Source organism: Manihot esculenta, chromosome 14 (assembly GCF_001659605.2).
Source record: "Manihot esculenta cultivar AM560-2 chromosome 14, M.esculenta_v8, whole genome shotgun sequence".
NCBI classification, from domain to species: domain Eukaryota; kingdom Viridiplantae; phylum Streptophyta; class Magnoliopsida; order Malpighiales; family Euphorbiaceae; genus Manihot; species Manihot esculenta.
Window position 1 is genome coordinate 2,953,643 of NC_035174.2, and position 23,183 is coordinate 2,976,825.

General features: G+C 36.2%; 4 protein-coding genes, 1 non-coding gene and 1 pseudogene across 7 annotated transcripts; 2 read left to right on the top strand and 4 right to left on the bottom strand.

The window, feature by feature from the left end:
- Positions 1-1,706: 1,706 nt before the first annotated feature.
- Positions 1,707-2,381, bottom strand: LOC122721738 (aspartic proteinase NANA, chloroplast-like). Its single transcript, XM_043950381.1, has one exon. The coding sequence runs from the start codon at positions 2,379-2,381 to the stop codon at positions 1,707-1,709; it is 675 nt and encodes a 224-aa protein (XP_043806316.1).
- A 175-nt stretch (positions 2,382-2,556) lies between these two features.
- On the bottom strand, positions 2,557-3,227 carry LOC110599783 (aspartic proteinase NANA, chloroplast). The gene has a single exon (XM_021736354.2). The coding sequence runs from the start codon at positions 3,225-3,227 to the stop codon at positions 2,628-2,630; it is 600 nt and encodes a 199-aa protein (XP_021592046.2). The 3' UTR covers positions 2,557-2,627.
- A 1,834-nt stretch (positions 3,228-5,061) lies between these two features.
- Positions 5,062-9,500, top strand: LOC110630712 (protein YLS7). Of its 2 annotated transcripts, none has more exons than XM_021778260.2 (4): positions 5,062-5,463; positions 5,765-6,592; positions 7,735-8,009; positions 8,420-9,500. In XM_021778260.2, exons 2-4 carry the CDS (start codon positions 6,001-6,003, stop codon positions 9,221-9,223), a joined length of 1,671 nt encoding a protein of 556 aa, XP_021633952.1. In that variant the 5' UTR covers positions 5,062-5,463; positions 5,765-6,000; the 3' UTR covers positions 9,224-9,500. The 2 variants fall into 2 exon arrangements, with proteins under 2 accessions (XP_021633952.1, XP_043806685.1); XM_043950750.1 differs by lacking the exon at positions 5,062-5,463 and adding an exon at positions 5,576-5,593.
- A 1,203-nt stretch (positions 9,501-10,703) lies between these two features.
- LOC110599962 (AT-hook motif nuclear-localized protein 6) lies at positions 10,704-15,070 on the top strand. Of its 2 annotated transcripts, XM_021736610.2 has the most exons (5): positions 10,706-11,614; positions 12,847-12,914; positions 13,141-13,272; positions 13,939-14,100; positions 14,369-15,070. In XM_021736610.2, exons 1-5 carry the CDS (start codon positions 11,179-11,181, stop codon positions 14,663-14,665), a joined length of 1,095 nt encoding a protein of 364 aa, XP_021592302.1. In that variant the 5' UTR covers positions 10,706-11,178; the 3' UTR covers positions 14,666-15,070. The 2 variants fall into 2 exon arrangements, with proteins under 2 accessions (XP_021592303.1, XP_021592302.1); XM_021736611.2 differs by lacking the exon at positions 13,939-14,100 and having other exon boundaries at positions 10,704-11,614.
- Positions 15,071-15,543: 473 nt separating this feature from the next.
- LOC122721249 lies at positions 15,544-21,869 on the bottom strand (annotated as a pseudogene).
- Positions 20,179-20,307, bottom strand: LOC122721836. The gene has a single exon (XR_006348621.1). It is a non-coding gene; the product is annotated as a small nucleolar RNA Z247 (small nucleolar RNA).
- Positions 21,870-23,183: the final 1,314 nt, after the last annotated feature.

A 23,183-nucleotide genomic window follows, 5' to 3' on the forward strand; every position in this document is an offset into this window, starting at 1 on the left:
GAACATTAGCAAGAACCCACTAAGAGTTCTTTTGAAAATTTAAACACCCTTAAATTAATAACTCCATTAATATCTGTAAAAAAAAGAAAAGAAAAAAGGGTGTTAAATAAATAAATAATTAAAGAAATTGAATTTGATGAAATGCGCATGAGAGGAGACGTAAGATGGGCTCTCATTCAATAGAAATGAGGGGGTAGTGTTCCACTTTTGGTAGACATTCTTTGGAAGAAAATGGTCCCAAACCCAAAGCAAAAAACTAAACTTTAGAAACATCTCTTAGTAGATGAGATGTTCTCTCTCTCTCTCTCTCTCTTAACCCTTTCCTTCGCCTTGCCTTGCCTTGCCCCATTGATGAATTATGCCCACGTGTGTCATCATCATTCTACGTACTACGTGGTAGACCAAATTATTTCATCCCACCCACGTGCATTAGGCCCAGGCCCATTTCAATTTTCTTAAACCCTTTTCTTTTTCAAAGTGATAGATTGTAATTATTGACAGTAATAGTACAAAGGGAGAAGAAAATTGGTTTGGTGAATCATTCAAATCCCAGAGGAATGGAACACGAGCAAGAGGTTATATGATCACCATGGCTTTCAATTTTGGGGCAGATGGGGAAATACGTTTTTCTCTGCTGCTTTATTGCTTAATCCGCTCGAAAGGTTAGGCTCTCCTAGAATTTGAATAGCCTGCTTGAAATTGTAATTTTAACCTATTCTTTCAAAAAAATAAATCATTTTAAAAGAACCGTTAAAAAATTATTTGTCTATTTTAAAGATTTTATGACTATAATGTTGCAAATTTATCCTTTACCAACCAATTGGGTTTCTTTTATTCATTATAACAAATGAAAAAGATAATGGATTTGTTGGAAGCCTCTGCATCAGGACCATCAGGTAGGATAGCCACCACAGGCTCAATGTAATCGGCATGTTACAACAATTTCTTTAATGAAAAGCTTAAATGCTTCTTAAATTACACAATTTGCTACATCAAAGAGACGTGATATGAATTTGGATCCTCCAAAAAAGAGTCCTAAGCAGGAGAATATGATCCATCTTCAAGGAAAGTTTTATCAGTTACTGAATCTATAATACAAGTAATAGCAGAGAGATTAATGTTTAATTAGATTAAGAAGTATCATTTGCAAATCATAAACAAGCTACATCTGCCTTGAGGATCAACCTTTACTGATTGGCCTCTTGCAAAACATTCTCTATCTCTTCTCAAATGTAGCCAATTTGGATAGAGCTGAAAAGGAAAGCAAGAACTTAAATTCCGCAAAGAAAAACATGACTCAATTCCTTCATAAGAATCTCCTTAATTAGTTCAACACAAACTTTGTTTGTTTAAATTTTTGAATAAATTTGATTCACCGTTGTTAAAAGTAATTTCACTAACTTGGCTTGATGTTTAGATTCCTGTTAACAAGTGTTTCAATTTCTTGGTTTCCATAATATTGCAGCAACTGATTGAGAATGTGTGTACACGATAATGATTATAACACTAATAAATAAAATCTTGCAGTTTTGCATCCTTATTAATATGACAAGAGAATGCAATTTTCTTATTCTCTCAGGTTTTCCAGAGAACACTTTCCTGGAAGAGTAAATTAATTTATTAGACCAAGTCATATGTATATGTATACAAGAAACGTATTGATTGTTACCTGTACATATTAACAGAAAAGAAATGAAAGAAAATATCTAATCCTTAGGGTTGGGTAAGATACAAGTGGAAGGACCAAACCCCAGCATAAACCTGTCAATATCATACTCCCAATAATGTTCTTGTTGTATAAAGTTACCGATGATATTGATTTCATCCCCCCCAACTTTCTGAAATCCAAGGCACTTGATCCCCTCCGCCGCATCAATGATATAGCTCTTAACCGGCGGCTCAAGTACAGCCCCATCATCAAAATGAAATACAAGTTTAGGAGCCAATGCTTCTTGGAATCCATTAGCTTCGAAACAAAACTCAGTCACCGGCAGCTCTACCTTTTTAAATTTTGAAATCGTAGCTCTAAGAGCGTCCGTCACAGCGTCGTATGCAGCTTCTTTTAGATGTGTCAAACTCGAACCTGAATCGATAATGGTTCCACCACCATCCGGAATGCTCCATATAACTGCTGGAATATTTAGCAGTTTATCGCCGACCGAGATTCCGGTAACATTGAGCCAGTAATATGGAGCGTCTCTTATTACAAGTAGTCTTGTGTACTGCAGTTTCTTTGGTACAGAATGTTGAGCCTGTCCGAAACTGAGGTAGTTTTTAAAGTTACTTGGTTTCAAGTGGTCGACGAAACAATACGAGAATTTGTTCCCAAACAACTGAGCCAACAGCATCGCAAAAGACTGTTCGCCGAATCCCAACCCCATCACTCCATCCGGGAAGGGTTCCGGTAGGTTAGCCGCCTCTGTGCACCCAACAAGCACATTATAAAGTATTACTTTACGGCGACTGTGAAGTCCCACTGTGACGGTCTCATTGACAAACACCCCTGCAGCACTCCTCCCACCAAAATAGCTGCCATATATAAAATCAAATATTACATGGCATTGTATTAGATAATATGCCGGTGTGATAGAGATGAGATGACGATGATGATAGAAAAATTAATATAATTACGTGTAATTGAAGAGGCAAGGCGTATCCGGTGTAGGACAATCAGGCAAAGCCCGAACCCGAACAAGATCTTCCTGGCAAATTTTACTGCTGCATGGAATTGTCTGAAAGGAAGGAGAATCCTTTGCCTGAAAGGCCCTTCCCGGGTTAAAACTGATCTTTGGACAAAATTTGCAAGTGAAATTGCATTTCATCCAGGTGAGATCACTGCCCGTATCAGCCGCCAACACAAACTTCTGCGGAGGACTTCCAATTCGGAACGATACATAGAACACCCCATCTCCAGTACTTGCACCTGATCGCAACGGAAGCTCAGCTGTCGGATCCGGCATATGCCTTTGGGGCTGGCGCTGTGATGACAATCTTTGCTGCCTGGCATTATCCTTCTCAAGCAATTCCCTGAAGCGATCCAGTCTAGTCTTGGACGTTCCAAGAGACTTTCCCTGCAACTTTAGCTCGGGAGAGTGCATGTGGAACATTTCAAACGATACCCCAGTATCATTGCACTCAAATGCTGCATCTACCTGAAGGAAGAAAACAACAACAACATTAAAGCAGCAGATGAACCACGGCGACAACAGCAGGTGGGGCTTCGACATATCTTTGTGTGGCTAAAAATGAGAAGGCCATGAAAAAATGCCAAAGTTGAATGATGAACAAAGGTATAAATGAAAAATGCAAAAAGAGATTAATTAGTTAATGGTGGAAAACTCACCAGGCAAAGATTGGTGAATGTTGTAAGCTGCAAATGCGGGGATTCATCACATTTTTAGTGCAAATGTCTCTGTCTGATACATTTTTAGTAGGCATACCTCTCTCCTCGTGCATGGCTAAATATAATCCTTTTTATCAACTTCCCCCTTCCAAACATACCAATACCATGCATGGCTAAATAAATGCACTAGTAAATTATAGATACAACAAAATTGTAAGTTTCTTATTATTCTCATTTTGGATTTATATAAATTACTGATTTCATTTTAATTCTCAGGTTTCAGATTACCTTTTTTCTTCAATTATTTTATGATTAACTAATTTTTATTGCATATATATATATTATTTTATTTATTTAATTATAGTATTTACATTATTGCACTCACTACTTAATCTGATAGTAAATGTATTTGAATAAATATGATAGATTTCACGTTCTACTCCCCAATCCCTAATCCCATTTCAAAAAAAAAAAGTATTTACGTTATTAAAATGTTTTTATAAAAATTAGACACTTGATCATACATCATGATTTAATATTTTATTTATTGAACTCATTTTCTATGAAATTATGAAATATATTTTATATTTTTACTAATTAGGTATTTATATTTTTTAATAATATAGTACAAAAAAGTAAATTTAAAAATTAACATTAACATCAATTTCATTGGTTAATAAATTAAGTAGATAGAAAGAAACGCACATTACAAAACAGTCATTAATAAAATTAATAAATAAAAGTTTATTTAACATTATATAATAAATAATTGTCAATTATTATAATAGTAAAAAGAATATAATAAAGGAGAGAAAAGTAAAAAAGAACTAAAATAATTGCAAGAAGAGTTAAATAATTAGTTTTATTTTAATAATTTAAAATTTTATTACGATAGGCTAAAATTATTTTTTTATAAATATAATAAAATTTGAATGATTTTATTAAAATAAATTAAAAATAAAAAATAAAACTCAAATAAATATTAAAATTGTATATATATGGAAGATTTAGCTCTGTTTGAATAACTTTGGGAAAGAAAAATAACTAAGAAAAATTATATTTATTTTTTATTATTTTTCTTTTTAGTGTTTGGATATCTAAAGGATGGAAGGAAACATAATCTTTATTTTTTCTCAAAGAAAATAACTCATATTTTTTTAAAATAAAATTTATTTTCTTTTATTATTTTCTCTTCGATTTAAAAAAATAAATAAGTAGAAAAGAATAAAAAGTATTTTTTATTTTTTATTTTCATATATTTTCCTTTTTTTATAAAAAATATAAATTAAAAAATTTTCTTTATTTTCCCCTATTTATTTTTCTTTACTTATCATTTTATTTTTATCCAAATAAGGATAAGGGGTTTCTATTCCTCTTGGAAAATTTGCTAGGGGAAAGTTAAATAAACGTATAAAATAAAATATATCTATTAAATTTTTTATTTTTATTTAAATAATTGAAAATAAAGAAGAAGGACAAAGTATTTTATTCTCTTAGCATAAAATGGAAAAAATTTATTTCTATAAATTGATAATCATATTATTTATATTAATAAAAAGTATATTCTTAATTTTTTCTCTTTTCTTTAAAATTTTTTTTATGATTTTTAAATTTTTTGTTCTATTTTATAGTATTCTTTAAATAGGAAAAGTGATTTTTTTTTTTTTTCTTTATTTTCTTTCTTTCACGCCCTATACACGCATTTTTATTTTACTGGGATTATTTTCTTTCCCCCTTGCTTCTCATACGCCCAAGGAGAGGATTAAAAGCAGCAGAACAAGAACAAGATTTAATTCTTCTCAAATTTCCAAGTCATTCAATAATAAAAATTCATCTTCCTCCCCATCCAAGATCCTTCAGTTCCCCTTCCTCTGTCTTCATCAATATAATCAAATTATTTCCGCACATCACAGAATAAAACGGCTTCGTTTTTACCTCCCACCCAGTCCGGAAATTTCTCAGTTAAGAGGACAATTTCAGATTCCAATTATCTGCTCATTCTTCTTTTCTCCTCGGGATTTCAAATCCATCGTCCCGAAGTTCAAAATCGATCGAGCTTCGTTTCGGCATTTAATGCCGTCTGCGCTTTCTTTTCTTGCTTTTTTTTTTTTTTTTGAAAGGTATTTTCTTCTGACATATGAGGATCTGAAAAAGATGGCAATTGTTCCTTATATAACGATTTTTGACTTAGTCTGAGATAATTGAATAATTTATTTGGAAGCGGATATGAAGGATATGCGCTGCTTACGTGTAATTATAGAATTATTGTTTGTTTTGTGTATTGTATTTGACAATTGACTTCAGATTCTATTTCTTGTGTCTCTCAGTTTTCTTTTTTCTTTTAATTTTTTTTTGTTTGATAAAAAGTTGGTTAAGTTCTGTTATTAGTTCATTAAATGCCGTGTTCTTTTGCTTTCTCAGGTTACTGAAGCCTGAAGGCGATTCTTGTTTTTGATCCTTGAACTGAGGATTAAAGCTGCATCTCGTCAATCTTCGCAGCTGTTGTGAGATTTTGTGGTTTGATGGTCATTTTCAGAAGGGGGTTCAGACAGCGGAAATCGATGTTTTTCTGGAGATTGTAGATACTTTGTTTGAAATGCTCATAATCTGCAGGTCTTACATTTCCGTATAGGGCCTACCTGATTTGTTTGAAAGGCATGACTTCGGATCCACCAAAGGGCGTTCCCGGACTGGTCGCACTACCGCGGTCGCTTTCGTCCATCGCAGTATCAATTGGAGGCCTGGCCATTTTCTTAATTCTTGCCTCTTTGCTTCTGGTTTCTTACCCCATTGGTTCTACCGTCCATGAATATTTTTATGGTGTTGATAATTATAATAAATTGGATTTGCCCATCTATTCTGGGAGCGAAAGCAATGCTGTTCGTATTCTTGATCGTAATGTAGATGCGATTGATAGAAACTCCCCGTCTGGACTTAGTTTAGAAGTACCCATTAGTTCTAGTGGTGTTAATGACAGTGTAGATGACATAGATAAGAATTCTTGGCCATCGAAGTCTCATCTGCAAACTACATCTGCCAATGCCAGACAAGAAGTGGGGGTCAAGGAGAAGGGCAGTTCAGTTGCTTCCGGTGCTAAAAGAGATGTTGCGTTTAATAATTCAGGAAATGCGGATAAAGGATCAGATGAAAGTAGCCCGGCCGCATCTGCTCCAGATTCCAAATCAGAGGCTAAGCCAGTTCTATCTGATGTTTCCAGCAACGCAACCCCGATCAGTTCAGATGATTCTGGTACCATCTTGTTGATTAGATAAATCTAATGTTATCTTATATTAAGTATCTAACTTGCTTCTTTTTTGTTTGAACTTATTTCAGAAATTTAAACATTAGCAAATTATGTTTCCACACGTGGAGGAGTCTCTGTATGGTTATTTCCTGATATGCTTTGTTTCTTTAACTGTCATATATTGTCTTTCCAGTTAATACTCTGTTGACTGCCCACTTATCAACTTGATCGTGGAATTTGCCTACCATCCAATTTGGTAAGGCATGTTTGGATCAGGGTCAATTTCCCTCCTCTATCAAATATCTGCTGACTGAAAAAAAAATTGCTTTTTTCTTTCATTTACACAGCAGAGAGGAGTAAATATTTTTCCCCTTTATTTCTGGTACATGACGAGAATATCTGCCATCAATTCATCATATTTTAATCAAGAAATGTGAGACTATTTTTACATATAAACAATTAGTTTGTAATTAGGTATTTTGATGATAGTATCAAAAGTTGATCTTTTAATAACAAATAGAGTTACAATTAAGTAGACTTTTGAGGCCTAGTGGTGTTGACTTCAAGTGCTGCTTTAGAAACCAGGCAAGGGATGGGAACTGAGCAAAGCTTTAAAGGAAGGATGAAACATGAAAATATTCCTATCAGGTAGTCTTAGCATAGATTCATAAAGTATAATATCTATCTTTTTAAGGTATAAAAGGATCTTTTTGTTCATGCACTTTTCTTCTTCATGTCGTATGGCTTTATCCTGGAGTTGGGTAAACTTTTGCTAACTTTTAGTTAGAGCTGTTTTGTCAAATAGCAATCGTTTAACTTTCTGCTGCATGAAATAGAAATGCTTGAGCAAAAAAGCATGTTGTCATATTCTGGGCTTGTTTTATGTTCTTTTTTGACAACTTTAAAGCCTGCTCATCGCCTGCCCATCATGGAGGTTTTTATTCATAAATGTTAAGGTGTAAGATTGAGAGGAAAATATTTGGTTGCAAAAGAATGTCCAGATGAATGAGTTCCTTTTTTTTTTCAAAAGGAATTCTTAGAAGTTTTTGTGTACATAATATATTTGGTTTATGCTGGGTTCTTTCCTTTTTCATCCCACATCTTGATCTTTGAGATTCTAATTGTTCTTCTATATGTTGAGCTGTAGGTTGTGATCTGTACCGTGGAACTTGGTTCTTTGATTCACGAGGACCATCATATGCAAACAATACATGCCCTGTCCTCACACAGATGCAGAATTGCCAGGGGAATGGAAGACCAGACAAGGAGTATGAGAATTGGCGTTGGAGACCTTCCCAGTGTGAACTTCCACGATTTGATGCCAAGAAGTTTTTGGAATTGATGAGAGGGAAGACTTTAGCTTTCATCGGCGACTCTGTTGCTCGAAACCAGATGGAATCAATGTTGTGCCTTCTCTGGCAGGCAAGTATACTTGCTTCTGGCGATGTTGGTCCATTGGCAATATTGTGCCTCATAGTGGGTTGTAGTATATCTTGATTTAGGGATAGTTTATTTATGTGAGTTGATTATTTTGGTTGTATGACTAACAATAATTCTCTTATTTTTCATGGTAAATGGGGCGCAAAAGTTGGTAATTTCAACAATTGTGCACTGCTCCCATTTGGAGATCTATAATATTTATGTGATTTTCCCATTTGTTTGCCTCTATGCCATTTTCATTAGAATTCTATTTTTATAAATGTGATTAGTTGTGATTCCTACGAAATGAAGTGCTTTCACAGATGAAGAAATGTTGTGATTTACATTACATGATTGTTTGCTATTTAGTCTGGTTCATGTAATTTATAAAGAGATTTCTGAAATATTTTCAGGTAGAAGTTCCCAAAAACCGTGGTAACAGGAGAATGCAACGATATTACTTCAGGTCAACGTCTACTATGATTGTACGAATATGGTCCTCTTGGCTTGTTCACAAAACACCAGAACCTTTTGATTTCGCTCCTGAAGGTGTTGTCAAAGTCCACCTTGATGCTCCAGATGAAGATTTCATGGAATTCATTTCGAGTTTTGATGTGATTGTTCTTTCTTCTGGGCATTGGTTTGCCAAGCAATCTGTCTATGTCTTGAACAATGAAATTGTGGGAGGGCAGTTGTGGTGGCCAGACAAGTCTCGTTCAATGAAGATTAACAATATTGAAGCATTTGGAATATCTACAGAGACTATTCTCACATCTATGGTTACCCATCCAAACTACACTGGGCTGACTATTTTGCGTTCATATTCACCTGATCATTATGAAGATGGGGCCTGGAATACTGGGGGATCATGCAGTGGAAAAGTGAAACCTCTTGCTCCTGGAGAGTTGGTGGAAAATGGATTTACAGATACAATGTACAAGAAACAGGTAACAGCTTTTGGTCATGCAATTAAGAAGGCAACAAATAAATCAAGGTTGAGGTTGATGGATATCACTAAACCCTTTAGTTACCGCCATGATGGGCATCCGGGTCCGTACCGAAGTCCTGACCCAAATAAAATCACAAAACGTGGACCAAATGGAAGGCCTCCACCACAGGATTGCTTACACTGGTGCATGCCAGGTCCTGTTGATACGTGGAATGAATTTGTACTTGAAATTATACGAAGAGAATTTGAGGGCAACCAACGCTCATGATTGTGAGATTGTTGCTTTTCTGTTGCCTAACAGCGTGCATACTTGTGCTTCATACAAGAAAGGTAATTTGTTCAGTGAGATTTAATTTATTGTAGGATCAGGGGGAATATGGCTGCAGTTTATTTGGGATGGATCAGGATATGCTGTAGTATAAGGTCTCAAAGTTTTGTTCACTTATCAGGATAAGGTTAATATGTACTTGTGGAGAAAAATGAGAGCTATTTGTTGGATAGTATTGTTACATGATACAAAATAATGAAATTATAGGTTTTGTTCATTTGAGCTTTCCAGCATGTGTTATTACCTGCATTTTTTATGGCTAAATCACGGTTAAGTTTCAGTTGATGGATTTGACAAGATGGTTTTGTGATATAAATTTGTAGCTTCAGCTATTGAATGTCTCATCTTTCCCTACTCTCCCTTGCTCCATGACATTTGGATGAAAGAAACAGATCTCACAAAGGGCTCCCCTGTTAAAGTGGTGCAATTTAAGCTTTGCATCTTTGACAAATGCTAGATACTGGGCAGCAGAAGAAGAATTATAACATACAATCAAGGATGTTCCTATTAACAATTCCTAGTTGGAATAGCTTTGTGTGTTCATCCTGAGAGACAGAGCTAAGATGTTGAATTTGTAGTAAAAAAAAACATGGCTGTTTTTTATGTTCATCCTAATCTTCTCATCAAAATTAAATGTACAAAAAGTATCAAAATGTTCTAATTTTTCTTTTTTTTATAATGATTAGTTCTTTGATGTATTTGACTCTATCTGAGATACTTGTATGCATTTAGTAAAATGGAATATTTTTACCACCTAATTTCTTAAACAGAATTGCACCACCCAATTAAAAACACAGAAAATATTTTTTCAAATATTTAAAGTTATAATTTTCGTAGAATTAATCTTTAAATATCACTAATTGCTAATATAACTTAATATAGTAATTAATTTGAACATCATTAATTAATTTTCTTAAAAATTCACACTTTTAATTATAAATTTGTAGTATAAGGGGGAAAAAACTTATGAATTTGATGTCTCTTTAAATTTCATTTTATGGTTAAGTTTTAGTTATCTGTTTATGAGAGGGAATTAGTTTAGGCTTTGTGTAGTCAAACTTTAATTGAACTGAAAAGACAAAGAAGATGTCAGTAGTTGGCAAAATGGGATGCCTCCAACCTTAGCTTTACAGCTTTGAAATTTATTTTTTTTAATGCTTTAAATTATTAAAGGAGAATTTTAAAATATATTAATCAATTACTCTTTTTTCTTTGCCCAAATTTCATAACTTTTTTTATTAATTAAATAATATTAAACAAATTTTAATATCTCTGCCATTGGTTATTAAATCACCTATTATTAAATTTCCAAGACGGACCTCAACCATTTTATTAACTAAAATTTATACTTTGAATATTGTAATTAAAATATTGATTATTAATTAAATTCACAATATTATATCGCATATACCTTTTTTATGTTTTATTTTCCAAAATTTTCCTACTTTATTTATTTCTCCTCATTTTCTTGCAAAAACCCTAAATTCATTTCCTTGAAAAATTTCTGCAATCATTCCTTTTTTGTATTTTTTTTCCCTGAATTTTTTAGCTACTTCATGAAATTTTTTGGTATCAGGTTAAAGTCACAATTGAAGCTCTGTGCATTCTCTGCAATGGCGAAGATTTAAGATACAAAATCACCCAACTGTCTTAATCTGTACTATTTTGTTTCTGATTCTTGAAGTTACAAAACAAAGTCCTGGTTTTCCCTTTTATTTGGAGCTGTACTAGCTAGTTTGAGCTTATTTTCAATACAAAAAGTTTTGATTCTAGGAGATTTTTGTGTTTGGTGTTATAATTCTAACACTTGAACTGCAAAAGTTTTGATTTCTTTTTAATACTTATTAGACTGTAGGGTTTTTAGGGTTTTAGGAGTTTTAAATGATCTATGAATAATGGAGGCGAAGGAAGGAGTAAGTTTGGGGGTGACGGTGAAGGGAGATGAAGCTCCAGAGAATTTCAGAGTGGCCCCCAGAACTGAAAATTCTATCTCTAACCTGAACCCTAGCCACAATCCTATATTTTCTAATTCTAATCCGAATCCTCACTCAAACCCTGACCCCGCTCCTAATGCTAATCCTACCCCTAATACTAGCCAGTTTGGTGGTCCCACAGTGATCTCCTCGCCGGCGACCGCGGGCACGGAGGTCAAGAAGAAAAGGGGGAGGCCAAGGAAGTACGGACCTGACGGCACCTTAGTTACGGCACTGTCTCCGATGCCGATATCGTCGTCTATTCCACTCAGCGGGGAATTATCAGCTTGGAAACGGGGTAGAGGGCGGCCTTTAGAGTCGGTGAAGAAGCAATATAAATATGAAAATGAGAGCACAGGTGAAATAATTCTGGATCCTGATTCTCTCTTCTACTAAATTTTGAATTTTTGAAAGTGGTTACTGTTGGGCATGTTTTTAATGTTGTACTGTTCCATCTGGGATCATGAGTTGATGATCTGTTGCTTCATCGATGAGTTGGTTTTTAAGCTGATGATGCGTTTAATCTGATGTAAATGCTTTGCATGGTTTACTTGTGTTAAATGTGAAGTGGGTCTAAATCGATGTTTTGGTTTGGATTTGGGTGTAGATATGGTTTTATTTGTTGGGTTTGATGTGAGGGTGAGAGTGGGACCGTTTCCTCTGATTTTTCTGTTCCCCATATCTGGAATTAACGGTACAGGTGAATAACAAGAGTATTTGACGAAGATACTACGATCTCAAGGAATCTTTTTTCTTCTAGATAGAATACTGTACTTTCTTGCCTTTTCTAAGGGGAGAATAGCAAAGTTCTGCTAGAAAATCAGAGAGAATATATTTTTTTTAAAGTTGACATTTTGTTGGATAGGCAAAATCTGGTATTAGCTGTGATTACTGGATCCAGATCTGTCTTAAGCTAGTAATTTATTTCAAATGTCTGCTTCTGGTGCTGAAGATTAAAAAGGGCAACTTCAGTTTGCAGACATACCCTCTGGAAGAATAAAATGGGAATACGAAGAAAGGCTGAATATTGCTATAGATTTAAATCATTTCTCAGTCAAGCAGTAAAAAATTCAGAAAATAGGAGCCAGCTGAGTGGGTGGAGTTGGAATCATGGTAAATTGCTATGATTGTTCTGCCAAAAGATTTGCAGAGTATTTTTTGAGCGTTGCTAATATTTTAACGTCTAATTTTGTATGCTTTGATTTCATTCTAGTTGATATTTTTTACTGTATTATTAATACCTTCCGTTTGTTTAATTAGTGATACATGTTTTTACTTGATATTGGAAATTGGAATGCAAAAATAGTTGCATCTTCACCAAAGGGTCATATGTCCTATGAGATGCTCAATTATGTCTCTAGACAAAGACCTAGGAAGGCAGAGTGGGTGGGGTGGTATCGTATGCATACAAACAAGTAGAGACATTATTCGTATGCTTCTTGAAATTTTGGAACTAAGTAGAGATGACTTAAGAAAAAGGATCCTTGTGTCAAATCTCAATTAGTTTGTGATTGTGGTTTTCTGGATATGATTGTGCAACCACAAAATTGTGGATTTCCATTAGTGATTTAATGAAATATTGTATTGCAGGGGATAGAATTGCATACTTTGTCGGTGCAAATTTCACACCCCATGTGCTCACAGTTAATGTTGGTGAGGTATGCGTTTGAAATTAATTCTGAATGATTTGGTATATATGGCATATTATAAGCTTGCGTCCAACAAGCCTTGGGACATGGGTCAAACCCATGCCTCTATCGTCATATATGATACTTGGAATGGCTTGATGATCCTCCCCGATGATATATTTAAACAAGGATGGTTTATTGCAATATCACAGCATTCTCTTATTTTCCGTTACTTATAGTTCCATTTTTTTTACAGGATGTCATGATGAAGGTCATGTCCTTTTCTCAGCAAGGAGCTCGTGCTATCTGCATTCTTTCTGCAAATGGTACAATATCAAATGTTACACTTCGTCAAGCTACTTCTTCTGGTGGTACTCTAACATATGAGGTGTGGTCCTTGATCCACTTTCAATATAACTTCATATAAATGTGGTAGCAGATCTACAGAATGCAGCTTTCTTGGCACTTGGTTGGTCTACACTGCTTCTAAGTTGTGTAATAGTGCACTGGTTATTAGAACCATAAAATTGAATACAATCACATACTATGTGAGGATCAATGTCTAAGAATTTCATGTTGTGCTTCGACTTGTTTCTTGGTTTGAATTCTATCTTGTTGTTACATTGACCATCTGCTTGATATGGATTAGAGGAATAAGAATAGTGCTCTGCTCCAATTTGTTTCATCTACCTGACATGCATTCTTAAGTGATCAATAGTCAAGTGCCACATGGCAATAAACGACCATCAGGGGCTTTTTCTGCGTTCCAAGACAAATGTTTTCTTTTTCTTTCTGATATATTTCTTAAGCTATTTTTTTTTTATTTATCTCCCACCACACTTTTCACTTCTATGCACTAAATTTACAAGTGATACTCTGTTATTGAATAGTTTTGTACCCATTGTACAGTAATGTCCTTTGTGAAATTTGTTCTGTTTTATGGTACGTCTCTAGATGTAATGTTGTAGCGTGTTGATGTGACTGAGAAGTTATTTTTAAGGCATTTGTACCCATTTATTCTTTTTTTTTTTTGGGGGGTCTTTCTTCGTCTCAGGGTCGTTTTGAGATTCTTTCCTTATCTGGATCATTCATGCCAACTGATAATGGAGTAACAAAGAGCAGATCCGGTGGGATGAGTGTTTCACTGGCAGGTCCAGATGGCCGTGTTTTGGGTGGTGGACTTGCCGGTATGCTGGTAGCTGCTGGCCCTGTGCAGGTACACCATTTGGTTACCAACTTGATGAAAGAAAAGGACAGGGACAGGGTTTTCATGTCATTATTTAGTAGTAGTTTATTACGATTGGATTTTTCCACATTAACTAAAATTTAAAATAAAAGTCCCATCCTTAATTTCACGTTAATGCACAAATCATCAAGTGAAATAATGATACCTCCGAGTACAATGAACATTTCATTGTTATTGCTCATTTGCCACTTAGTATCATGGTTTATATGGCATTCTTTGACTTTGTTGAGTGGATCAGGTTGTTGTAGGCAGTTTTATACCAGGTCATCAGCAGGAACAAAAACACAAGAAGCAGAGAACTGAAATTTCACCAGCTATAGCTCCTATCAGTGTTCTCTCGCCAGAGGAGTTGAAGGGGGCATATGGTGGAGTTAAGCCAGTTCTCATACCATCTTCGTCCTTCCATGCATCAGATAATTCTGTTCCCCTTAACCCTATACAGGCCTTTGGGAACTCAGCTTCTGATAATAAAAATTCCTCGCCTGATGATGAATCTAAAGGTCCAAATCTATCCAACTGTGAGGTTTCTAGTTGATGACTTTTATATATGCTGGTGGCATCTTTCATTCTTTACTGAAGACATGACAGTATTTAGGCTCATCCGACCTTGTTGGAGTCCAATATAAACAAACTGGCCATTATTGCAAGCAGATTAGGGTTTAACATGCTTTGGATTCACTTTTGTTTTGTTTTTTCTTTTTTTCTTTTTGGGGTAGGACTTGACAGTTTCTAGGATCATCAGTGGCTGTTGGCATCATGTATTTTATATGTTTGTGATGTTGTAGTGGATGTATGACAACCTGGTTTGTCAAAATGTCAATCTTTGTATCAAGTGCTTTGTAGCGAACAAATTTAAGTGGACATTTGGCGTGCAGATGCCCTTGTCCTTGAACAATCCATATGCTGTTGTTTATCAGAATTTATGTGATTTTTTCAGTCAGCAGATGTATACTGAAATTTCTTCTTAAAGATTCTGAATCCAGGCATCAATTTCGGACGCTTCCCCACTTTCCTTTGTTATGGAAGACGACAAAGTTCCAAGTGTACGTTATTAAAGATTTTCTTTCTCATGTAATTCTGTCGGGATGTTGAGAATTATGGATCAGAAGATGATTCCTTTAGTAAGAAGACGAGAAACAATCCATATGTTCGCTTTTCTGTCCGCGAGTAACGGGACGCGAAAGCTGAGGCATTAATCAATGCATAAATTTTGATCATTAATTAAGATGGTTTTACTTTAAACAATAGCTAGCAACTAGCAAGAATAAAACCCATTTACTCTAAATTTCTCCAAGTTGTGGATCTTCACATAAATCACATTCTACCATAATTTGTTGCCACGCTGTCATCACCAGGACCTTAAATTACGTTTTTCTCTCTTTTTATTTGTCCCTTTTTTCTGCCCTCTAATTTCTTACAAAGAAACACCCCTTTTGTTCTCTACATTGCGCCTTTCTTATTAAAACACCACTAATCTCATATGTATAGCCAAAAACTTTCTTTTGCAAGAAAGAGGCAGGTTGAAAACCTAATTACATCACTCATACGAGAATCTAGCTGATGATAATTATTGAAGCCTAGGATTCCTCATCCATTGTGGTTGACTATCTATGCTTCTGACAATTTTGTTTTGACAACTATTTTGATTTAAAAATTCCCGTGGGACGACTCCACTTGGAATATTTTTCAAGTATTTTATAATTTAGATTTTAAAAATAATAAGCAACATAATTTACCAACGAAATATGATAGGCTAAGTACTATAATTTTTAACTCACAAATGGTGAATTTTAATAAAAAAATTATTTTACCAACCAAAAAAAATCTTAAAAAACTAATTTATTAACACTCTAATGGAAACGCTAATTAAAAGCGTCCAGTTCTTGTTAAACACCCAAGGGTGGTGAGACGAGACCCACTCTCAGCTTCCACAGAATATAGGTTAGCAAGGCAATAAGCTAGGTAATAAATAATGATAACCCCAAATACAATGCTGCTACTTACTCCGCTCAAGATGCTGCTGCTATTACAAGATTACTAGTTTCTGGATGATGTAAATACCCCAGAAAGGAAACTGATATCGTCATTTCAAGAACAAATGCCATTATGCCAATAGCACAGAATTCCATGAGCCTAGAATTTAATTAAAAACAACAGATGAGAGCCCTACAAAAACAATTTTATATATAGTAATATTCATATAACTTCTTCCTTCTTTTACTTTCTGGGCCACCACCTTTGTTGTAGCCTCTCAAATTGTAAGTGGTATCAGCTGTGCTCTGCTTCTTCAGGCCTTTCCTTCTATGAAGATTATGTTTTTATGTATCTGAACTGAAGTTTACAACTCTTTAAATACAAGTAATCCTTTAACTAACTAACATAAGATCAGGAACTAGAATCGGAAATATGAAATACAAATTACAAATGTAGTTACAGCTGTACATTATCCTTATCCTTAATACGCCCCCGCAAGATGGAAGTTCCATCAGAAACTCCAATCTTGGATCGAAAATATTGGAACTGAGTTCGTCCAAGCGCTTTTGTAAGCACATCAGCAGGTTGTTCTTTGGTACTAATATGGCGAACTCGAAGCTGCCCAGCTTGTAGCCGCTCACGCACAAAATGATAATCTAGTGCCAAATGTTTCATTTTAGTATGATAAATTGGATTCGCACAAAAATACGTTGCACCAATATTATCACAATGAATAGTTGGAGAGTCTGAAATAGGCAATTGCAAATCTTGTAACAAATTTTGGACCCAAATAAGTTCAGCTGCAGCATTAGCCAAAGCTTTGTACTCAGCCTCAGTGGAAGAACGAGAGACAGTTTTCTGCTTTGTAGATTTCCAAGAAATGACATTAGACCCAAGATACAATACATAGGCAGTCGTTGATCGTCCATGTTCAAGTGCACCACCCCAATCAGAATCGGAAAAGGCAGCCAAGGTATGAACGGAATTGCGACGAAGAAACAGACCAAAGTAAATAGTACCCTTTAGATAACGCAACACTCGCTTCAAGGCTTGAAAGTGTGTAGATGTTGGAGCATGCATAAATTGAGACAAGCGGTTCACTGCAAAAGAGACATCAGGACGAGTAATTGCCAAATATTGCAAAGCACCAACAATCTGACGATAAATCGTAGCATCAGCCGAAGGCGAGCCATCACATAAAACTAATTTTTCACTTGAAGATAGAGGTGTGTGAACCTCTTTTGCTCCAGCCATATCAAACTTAACCAAAAGATCATGAATATGCCGATGCTGTGAAAGAAAAAGCCCTGTAGGCGTAGAAATCACCTCAACACCTAGAAAATGGTGTAAATGCCCCAAGTCCTTAAGAGAAAAACGGTTGGCTAATTTTGAAACACAATCATCTAAAAATCCAGTGTTATTACCAGTGAGCACAATATCATCCACATATATGAGAAAGTAAGCAAGAACAGTACTGGATGTGAAAATAAACAGAGAGGCATCTGCAGTAGATTTGCGAAACCCAAGTGAAAGCAAAAACGAAGTAAGTTCAAGATACCACGCTCTAGGTGCCTGCTTAAGGCCATAAAGAGACTTGCGCAAACGGCAAATGTGATCAGGAAATTCAGAATTCACATATCCTGGGGGTTGCTGCATATAAACAGTTTCATGAAGAGTACCTTGAAGGAAGGCGTTATTAACATCAAGCTGTCGCAAAGGCCAACCTCTAGAGATAGCAAGACTAAGAACAACACGAATTGTAACTGGCTTCGTAACTGGACTGAAGGTCTCAAAATAATCACGCCCAGCTTCTTGAAGAAAACCCTTGGCAACCAATCTTGCTTTGAACCGATCAATCGAGCCATCAGGTTTTCGTTTGATACGAAACACCCATTTACAGCCAATGGGATGATGATGAGCTTTCGGAACTAATTCCCAAGTTTTATTAGACAGTAGAGCATTGTATTCAGAATCCATAGCCCGACGCCAGTGCTCATTTTGCATTGCTTGTTTGACTGTTCTTGGTTCAATGGTGTCGGAAATAGGATACTTAGTTGTGACATGAATAAAAGCATCATTATAATACCTGGGATTAGGTTTTCTTTGGCGTTGAGGCCGCTGTCCAGCAAGAGCAGAAGATACATGTGACTCATGTGAAGTTGTAGTAGGGGCCACTGCCAACTGCGTTGCAGCATTGTTTAATTCAGAAGATGAGGCAGCTGCCGGAGAAGGTGGCTGCTCAAGAACTGAAGTTTCTGGAACTTCAGTTATTTGTAAAGCATTTTCAGTATGCTGGTGCTGCTCAGACCCAGAAGCCGAACATGGCTGATCATTCAGAGGTAACAAAATCATTGAATCTTGAGACTGTGGAGGACCTGCGCATGGAGCATCGAAAAATAATGTAGAAAACTGAGTGACACTTGTGCAAACTATGGAAGGATACACATTTTCAACAAACTTCACATGACGGGAAAGGTATAATTTTGTAGTAGCTGGGTCATAACATTTATAAGCTGATTGGGTAGATGAGTAACCTAAAAAGATGCACGGTTGTGATCGAGATTGCAATTTGGAAGTAATGTACGGACGTAACCAAGGGAAACAGAGGCAACCAAATGGTTTTAAACGATCAGAATTATGAGAACGACCAAAAAGCTTATAAAATGGTGTTTGAAACGCAATAACAGAGGATGGCAGCCGATTAATTAAATAAACTGCAGTGAGAAAAGCATAAGTCCAAAACTCAAGTGGTAAGGAAGCAAAATGTAAGAGCGAAAGACCTGTTTCAACAATAAATCTATGTCGCCTTTCAGCAGTTCCATTGTGTTCGGGAGTGTGAGGTGGAGAAGTATAATGCGAAATGCCACAAGATAAGAAATGAGTTTTTAGTTTCTGATATTCTCCCCCATTATCAGTGAACACTGAGATTATTTTTGTGTGGAAATAATTCTCTACTAGCTTTTGAAAAGAAACAAAAATGTCATGTGTATCAGATTTCTTTTTCATTGGGTATAGCCAAGTATATTTAGTGAAGTGATCAATAAACGTAATATAATAAACATAACCATCAATAGACTGTTTTGTTGGTCCCCAAACATCAGAATACACAAGCTGTAAAGGTTTAGAACTTGTGAGAGAATTATCAAAAAATGGCAGTTTATGACTTTTGCTAACTGAACAAGAAACACAATGAAATTTGGACACAGACTTAGCTAACGACTCATGCCCCATGCTAGTAAGAGCTAAACGAAAAAATCTATTGGAAGGATGGCCAAGTTTATGATGAAAGGCTGAAAGTGAAGACACACTAGCAGTAGCATTCAACTGTGGTTGGACACAACTTTTGGAAAAGTTGACACAGTAAATGTCATCAATATTCTCGCCCCGTAGAAGCAACGCCCCCGTGCGCAGATCCTTCACAACAAAATAAAGTGGAAAAAATTCCACAGAAACATGATTAGTCCGGCATAGCTTAGCAATAGAAATTAAATTCTTGCGTAAATGTGGCACACATAAAACATTCGGAAGAGATAAATATGTAGATTTAGCTGGTAAATGAGTATTTCCAGTATGAGTAACAGCTAAATGTGTACCATCACCAAGTTGAACCTCTTCTGGCCCTCCATAATCAGTATAGCTCTGCAAAGAAGATGGATTAGACACGATATGGTGAGAGGCACCACTGTCAAACAGCCACTGTTGTGATGATGGATGAGCCGTAGTAGCATTCACAGAAGGTGTAGCTGACGTAGTAACTGACGTAGATGTAGAATTGGTTCGAACCACCATGTTATTTTCTCGAAGAAAACGTGCAAGTTTTCGACACTCAGCAGCTACATGCCCAACATTATCACAGAATTGACAAACAACAGCAGTCTGATAATTGCCACGATTATGATTTGGTTGAGAAGAACGAGATTGTCCTCCACGATTCCTGCGAAAAGATTGATTAGAACGCCCATAGCCACCAGTTTGCTGGGCTTGCCGATTGCCTGGTCTATTCGTGTAATTAACAGTAGCAATAGGAGGCGAAGAGTCAACCGGTTCCTTGTCTTTCAACGATCTTTCAAAATCAGTGAGTTTCTCAAATAAATCAGAAAAAGAAATTGCAGTTTCCCTAACTTTGATAGCAGCAACAATTGGACCATAATCATTACCAAGTTGAGTAATAATATGAACAATTAAATCATCATCACTCACAGGATTTTGTGTAAACGCTAATTCATCAGCAATGGCGCGCATCTCATTCAGAAACGTAGCAACAGGTTTCGTGCCTTTTGGATGCTGAGCAAGTTTCGTTTTGAGCGAAAGAACCCGCGATCGCGAAACATTGGCGAAGCTTTGATGCAGTCGATCCCAGACTTCTTTAGCCGTCTCTGCTGAGGAAATCAGAGGTTGAATTGTTTCGGAGCAACTCCCAAGAAGAGCACTGACCAGAATATGGTCTTGTCGATACCAGAGGAAATATGCTGGGTTTACAGATCGGTCTTTGTCAGGGAGAAATTTGGATGGAGATTGTTGAGTTCCATCAATAAAGGAAAGCAAATCAAGCCCGATTAGTGTGGACTGGACTTGCTTCCGCCAAACAGGGAAATTTTCTTGAGTGAGCTTAATGGGAAAGTGGGTAGGTGCATTTAGTTGAATAACAGTGGTAATAGATGTAGAAGCCATAAGAAGACAAAATAGAGATCAACCAAAAACTCGTTAGAGTATTTTATGGCTCTGATACCATATGAAGATTATGTTTTTATGTATCTGAACTGAAGTTTACAACTCTTTAAATACAAGTAATCCTTTAACTAACTAACATAAGATCAGGAACTAGAATCGGAAATATGAAATACAAATTACAAATGTAGTTACAGCTGTACATTATCCTTATCCTTAATACCTTCCACCAAATCCAAATTTGGAGTTTCCTTGCTTCCCTTTTCATCTGTTGCTTCTCCAGTCCTTTTTTACTTCCCTTTTTCCAATCTCGTTTTGCTTTCACTCCAGACCGATCTCCTGGAGATACCCGTGGTCTCTTCTTGTTTGGCCTTTCAAATACCTTCCCACCCTCGAAGGACAAATTCATCTCACCATCTTTGTCGCCTCTGCAAACCCACTTTGCTGTCTTTGCTCCCTCCACTTCTTAATAGTCTCTATCTCCATTTTTTTCTGCATAGCTCTTTCAGTTTTTGTACCTGAACCTCTTTAGCAAGCTTCTTTGCTTCTCTAGCCGTCCTTCTCTCAGACTCTTCAATGTTTCTCTTCTCAGCCAAAAGCCGACCCTTTACCTTCTCCATGTGAGCATCTGATTTCACCCTTTCGGCATAATAATCAGGAAGCCTGAGAAAAGGAAGCCCCATCGACTCAAGCTTCTCAAAGGCCAGACTTGTTCCCCTCAATGCTTGTTGTAAAAAGCTAACTCTCGTGCCAGGTCATCATTCACATCCACTTCTTGTTCTTGATTAATGTCAATGGAAAGCTTGTGTATCCGTCCCCCATTTCTGGCCAGCTAATATCTTGAAGTTTGTCATTGAGACCATCTCTGTTGTATATGGCGTTTTGTGAAGGTATAGACAACTTCACGTCTTCTTCCTCTGATTTGGACTCCAATTCAGATCCTTCCCCATACAGGCTCTAATCTTTATCTGTTGTCCCCGTTAGATAAACCTATCATAGTAAGAAAATGCAATCCTAGTATCACAAGTATGAATTAGTAAACCTAGAAAAACCAGGAAATTTGTACCAAAACAGAAAAGAAAATGTAAAAGGTACATTGATTCGTTAATCAGAAAGTAGGTCTTTAAAAAGAAGCTTCACCACAATCTATCATTTGCATAATAAGTTAGACATTATGTAACATTAAAAATAAATTAATTAATTAATTAATTAATAAAACTTTTTGCAAGGGTGATCATGAGCAAAGGGCAAATCTTCGACGAAGTGAACGGAACTTGAGAGATAATATCAAAAAAGGAAAATCAATGCTATAAAATATTAAACGACTTAAAATTGTATCTGAACTTCTCAACAATAAGATCACAGATTAGACTTTCACAACATTGACTTGATTATCTATCAAGTGGCTTATTTATCCTTTTTACGATCCATATCACAGTTTCTATAGTTCAGTAACTTGCACACTGAATTGCATGAAATTACAATTTAAGAAGGTCAAAATTGTGTTCTATTTAGCTGGAAACACAGACGCCGACTGCCAGGCCTCAATTTGATTGGATAAGAAAAAAAGAAAGATTTCCACAAATAATTCGGACCCAACTTCAAAACTACCAGAACATTGGAAAACAAAACTTGCAAATAGCAGTAGAGTCGAAGAAGAACGAGAAATCAAATAGGGAGTGCGAATAGGTACCTTTTCTTTGTGCCTGTAACCTCTCAAAATCTAAACAGTCAAAACTGTTGTAAAACCCTCACAAAAAATTTCTAGAGGGGATTAGTGATGTTAACAAGTCAAGGGTATCAAAATTGGGCTAAGTTTCGGCCGTTCGTCATTCTGAGCCTCAGATCAGATGCTACGTTGTCCTTGCCAATGAAGCCCATTCTAAATTATTTGCCAATTTTAATGTGGTCTTTGTGTATTCTGAAAATTTTTTGAACCAGTAAATGAGATACATTTTGCCAATAATAATAAAATATATAAATAATTTTTGATGATGCTGGATTTCTTCACCCCGGTCTAAAGGCCAGGCCCATGAAAACGGTTCATGATCCGAAAGCTTCAATATTCCCCTCGAGAGCCAGGTTCAGCCCGCTCAGTCACAGGGCCGGACTCCGCTTAGACTCCTCAATAAAGCCGGCCTAAACCTCTCGGCCCAGTAATCAGGCCCTCACCAGGCTCAACTTCAGCCCTACCATTCAACCCAGCTCGGAAAGAGAAAAATGACCAAGATGCCCCGCTGGTAGGTCCTTCTGCATGCGTATCAGAGGAGAATTAATGGCCGTTACGCATGGAGCAGGCGCCTGACACATCCGTACATACGGAGCTAGGCGGCAGAAGACAACTAGCATTGTGGCAGAGAGACAGATATATATATCACGGTAGAGGCCACGCAGAGGGGGTTCTCTCTTCT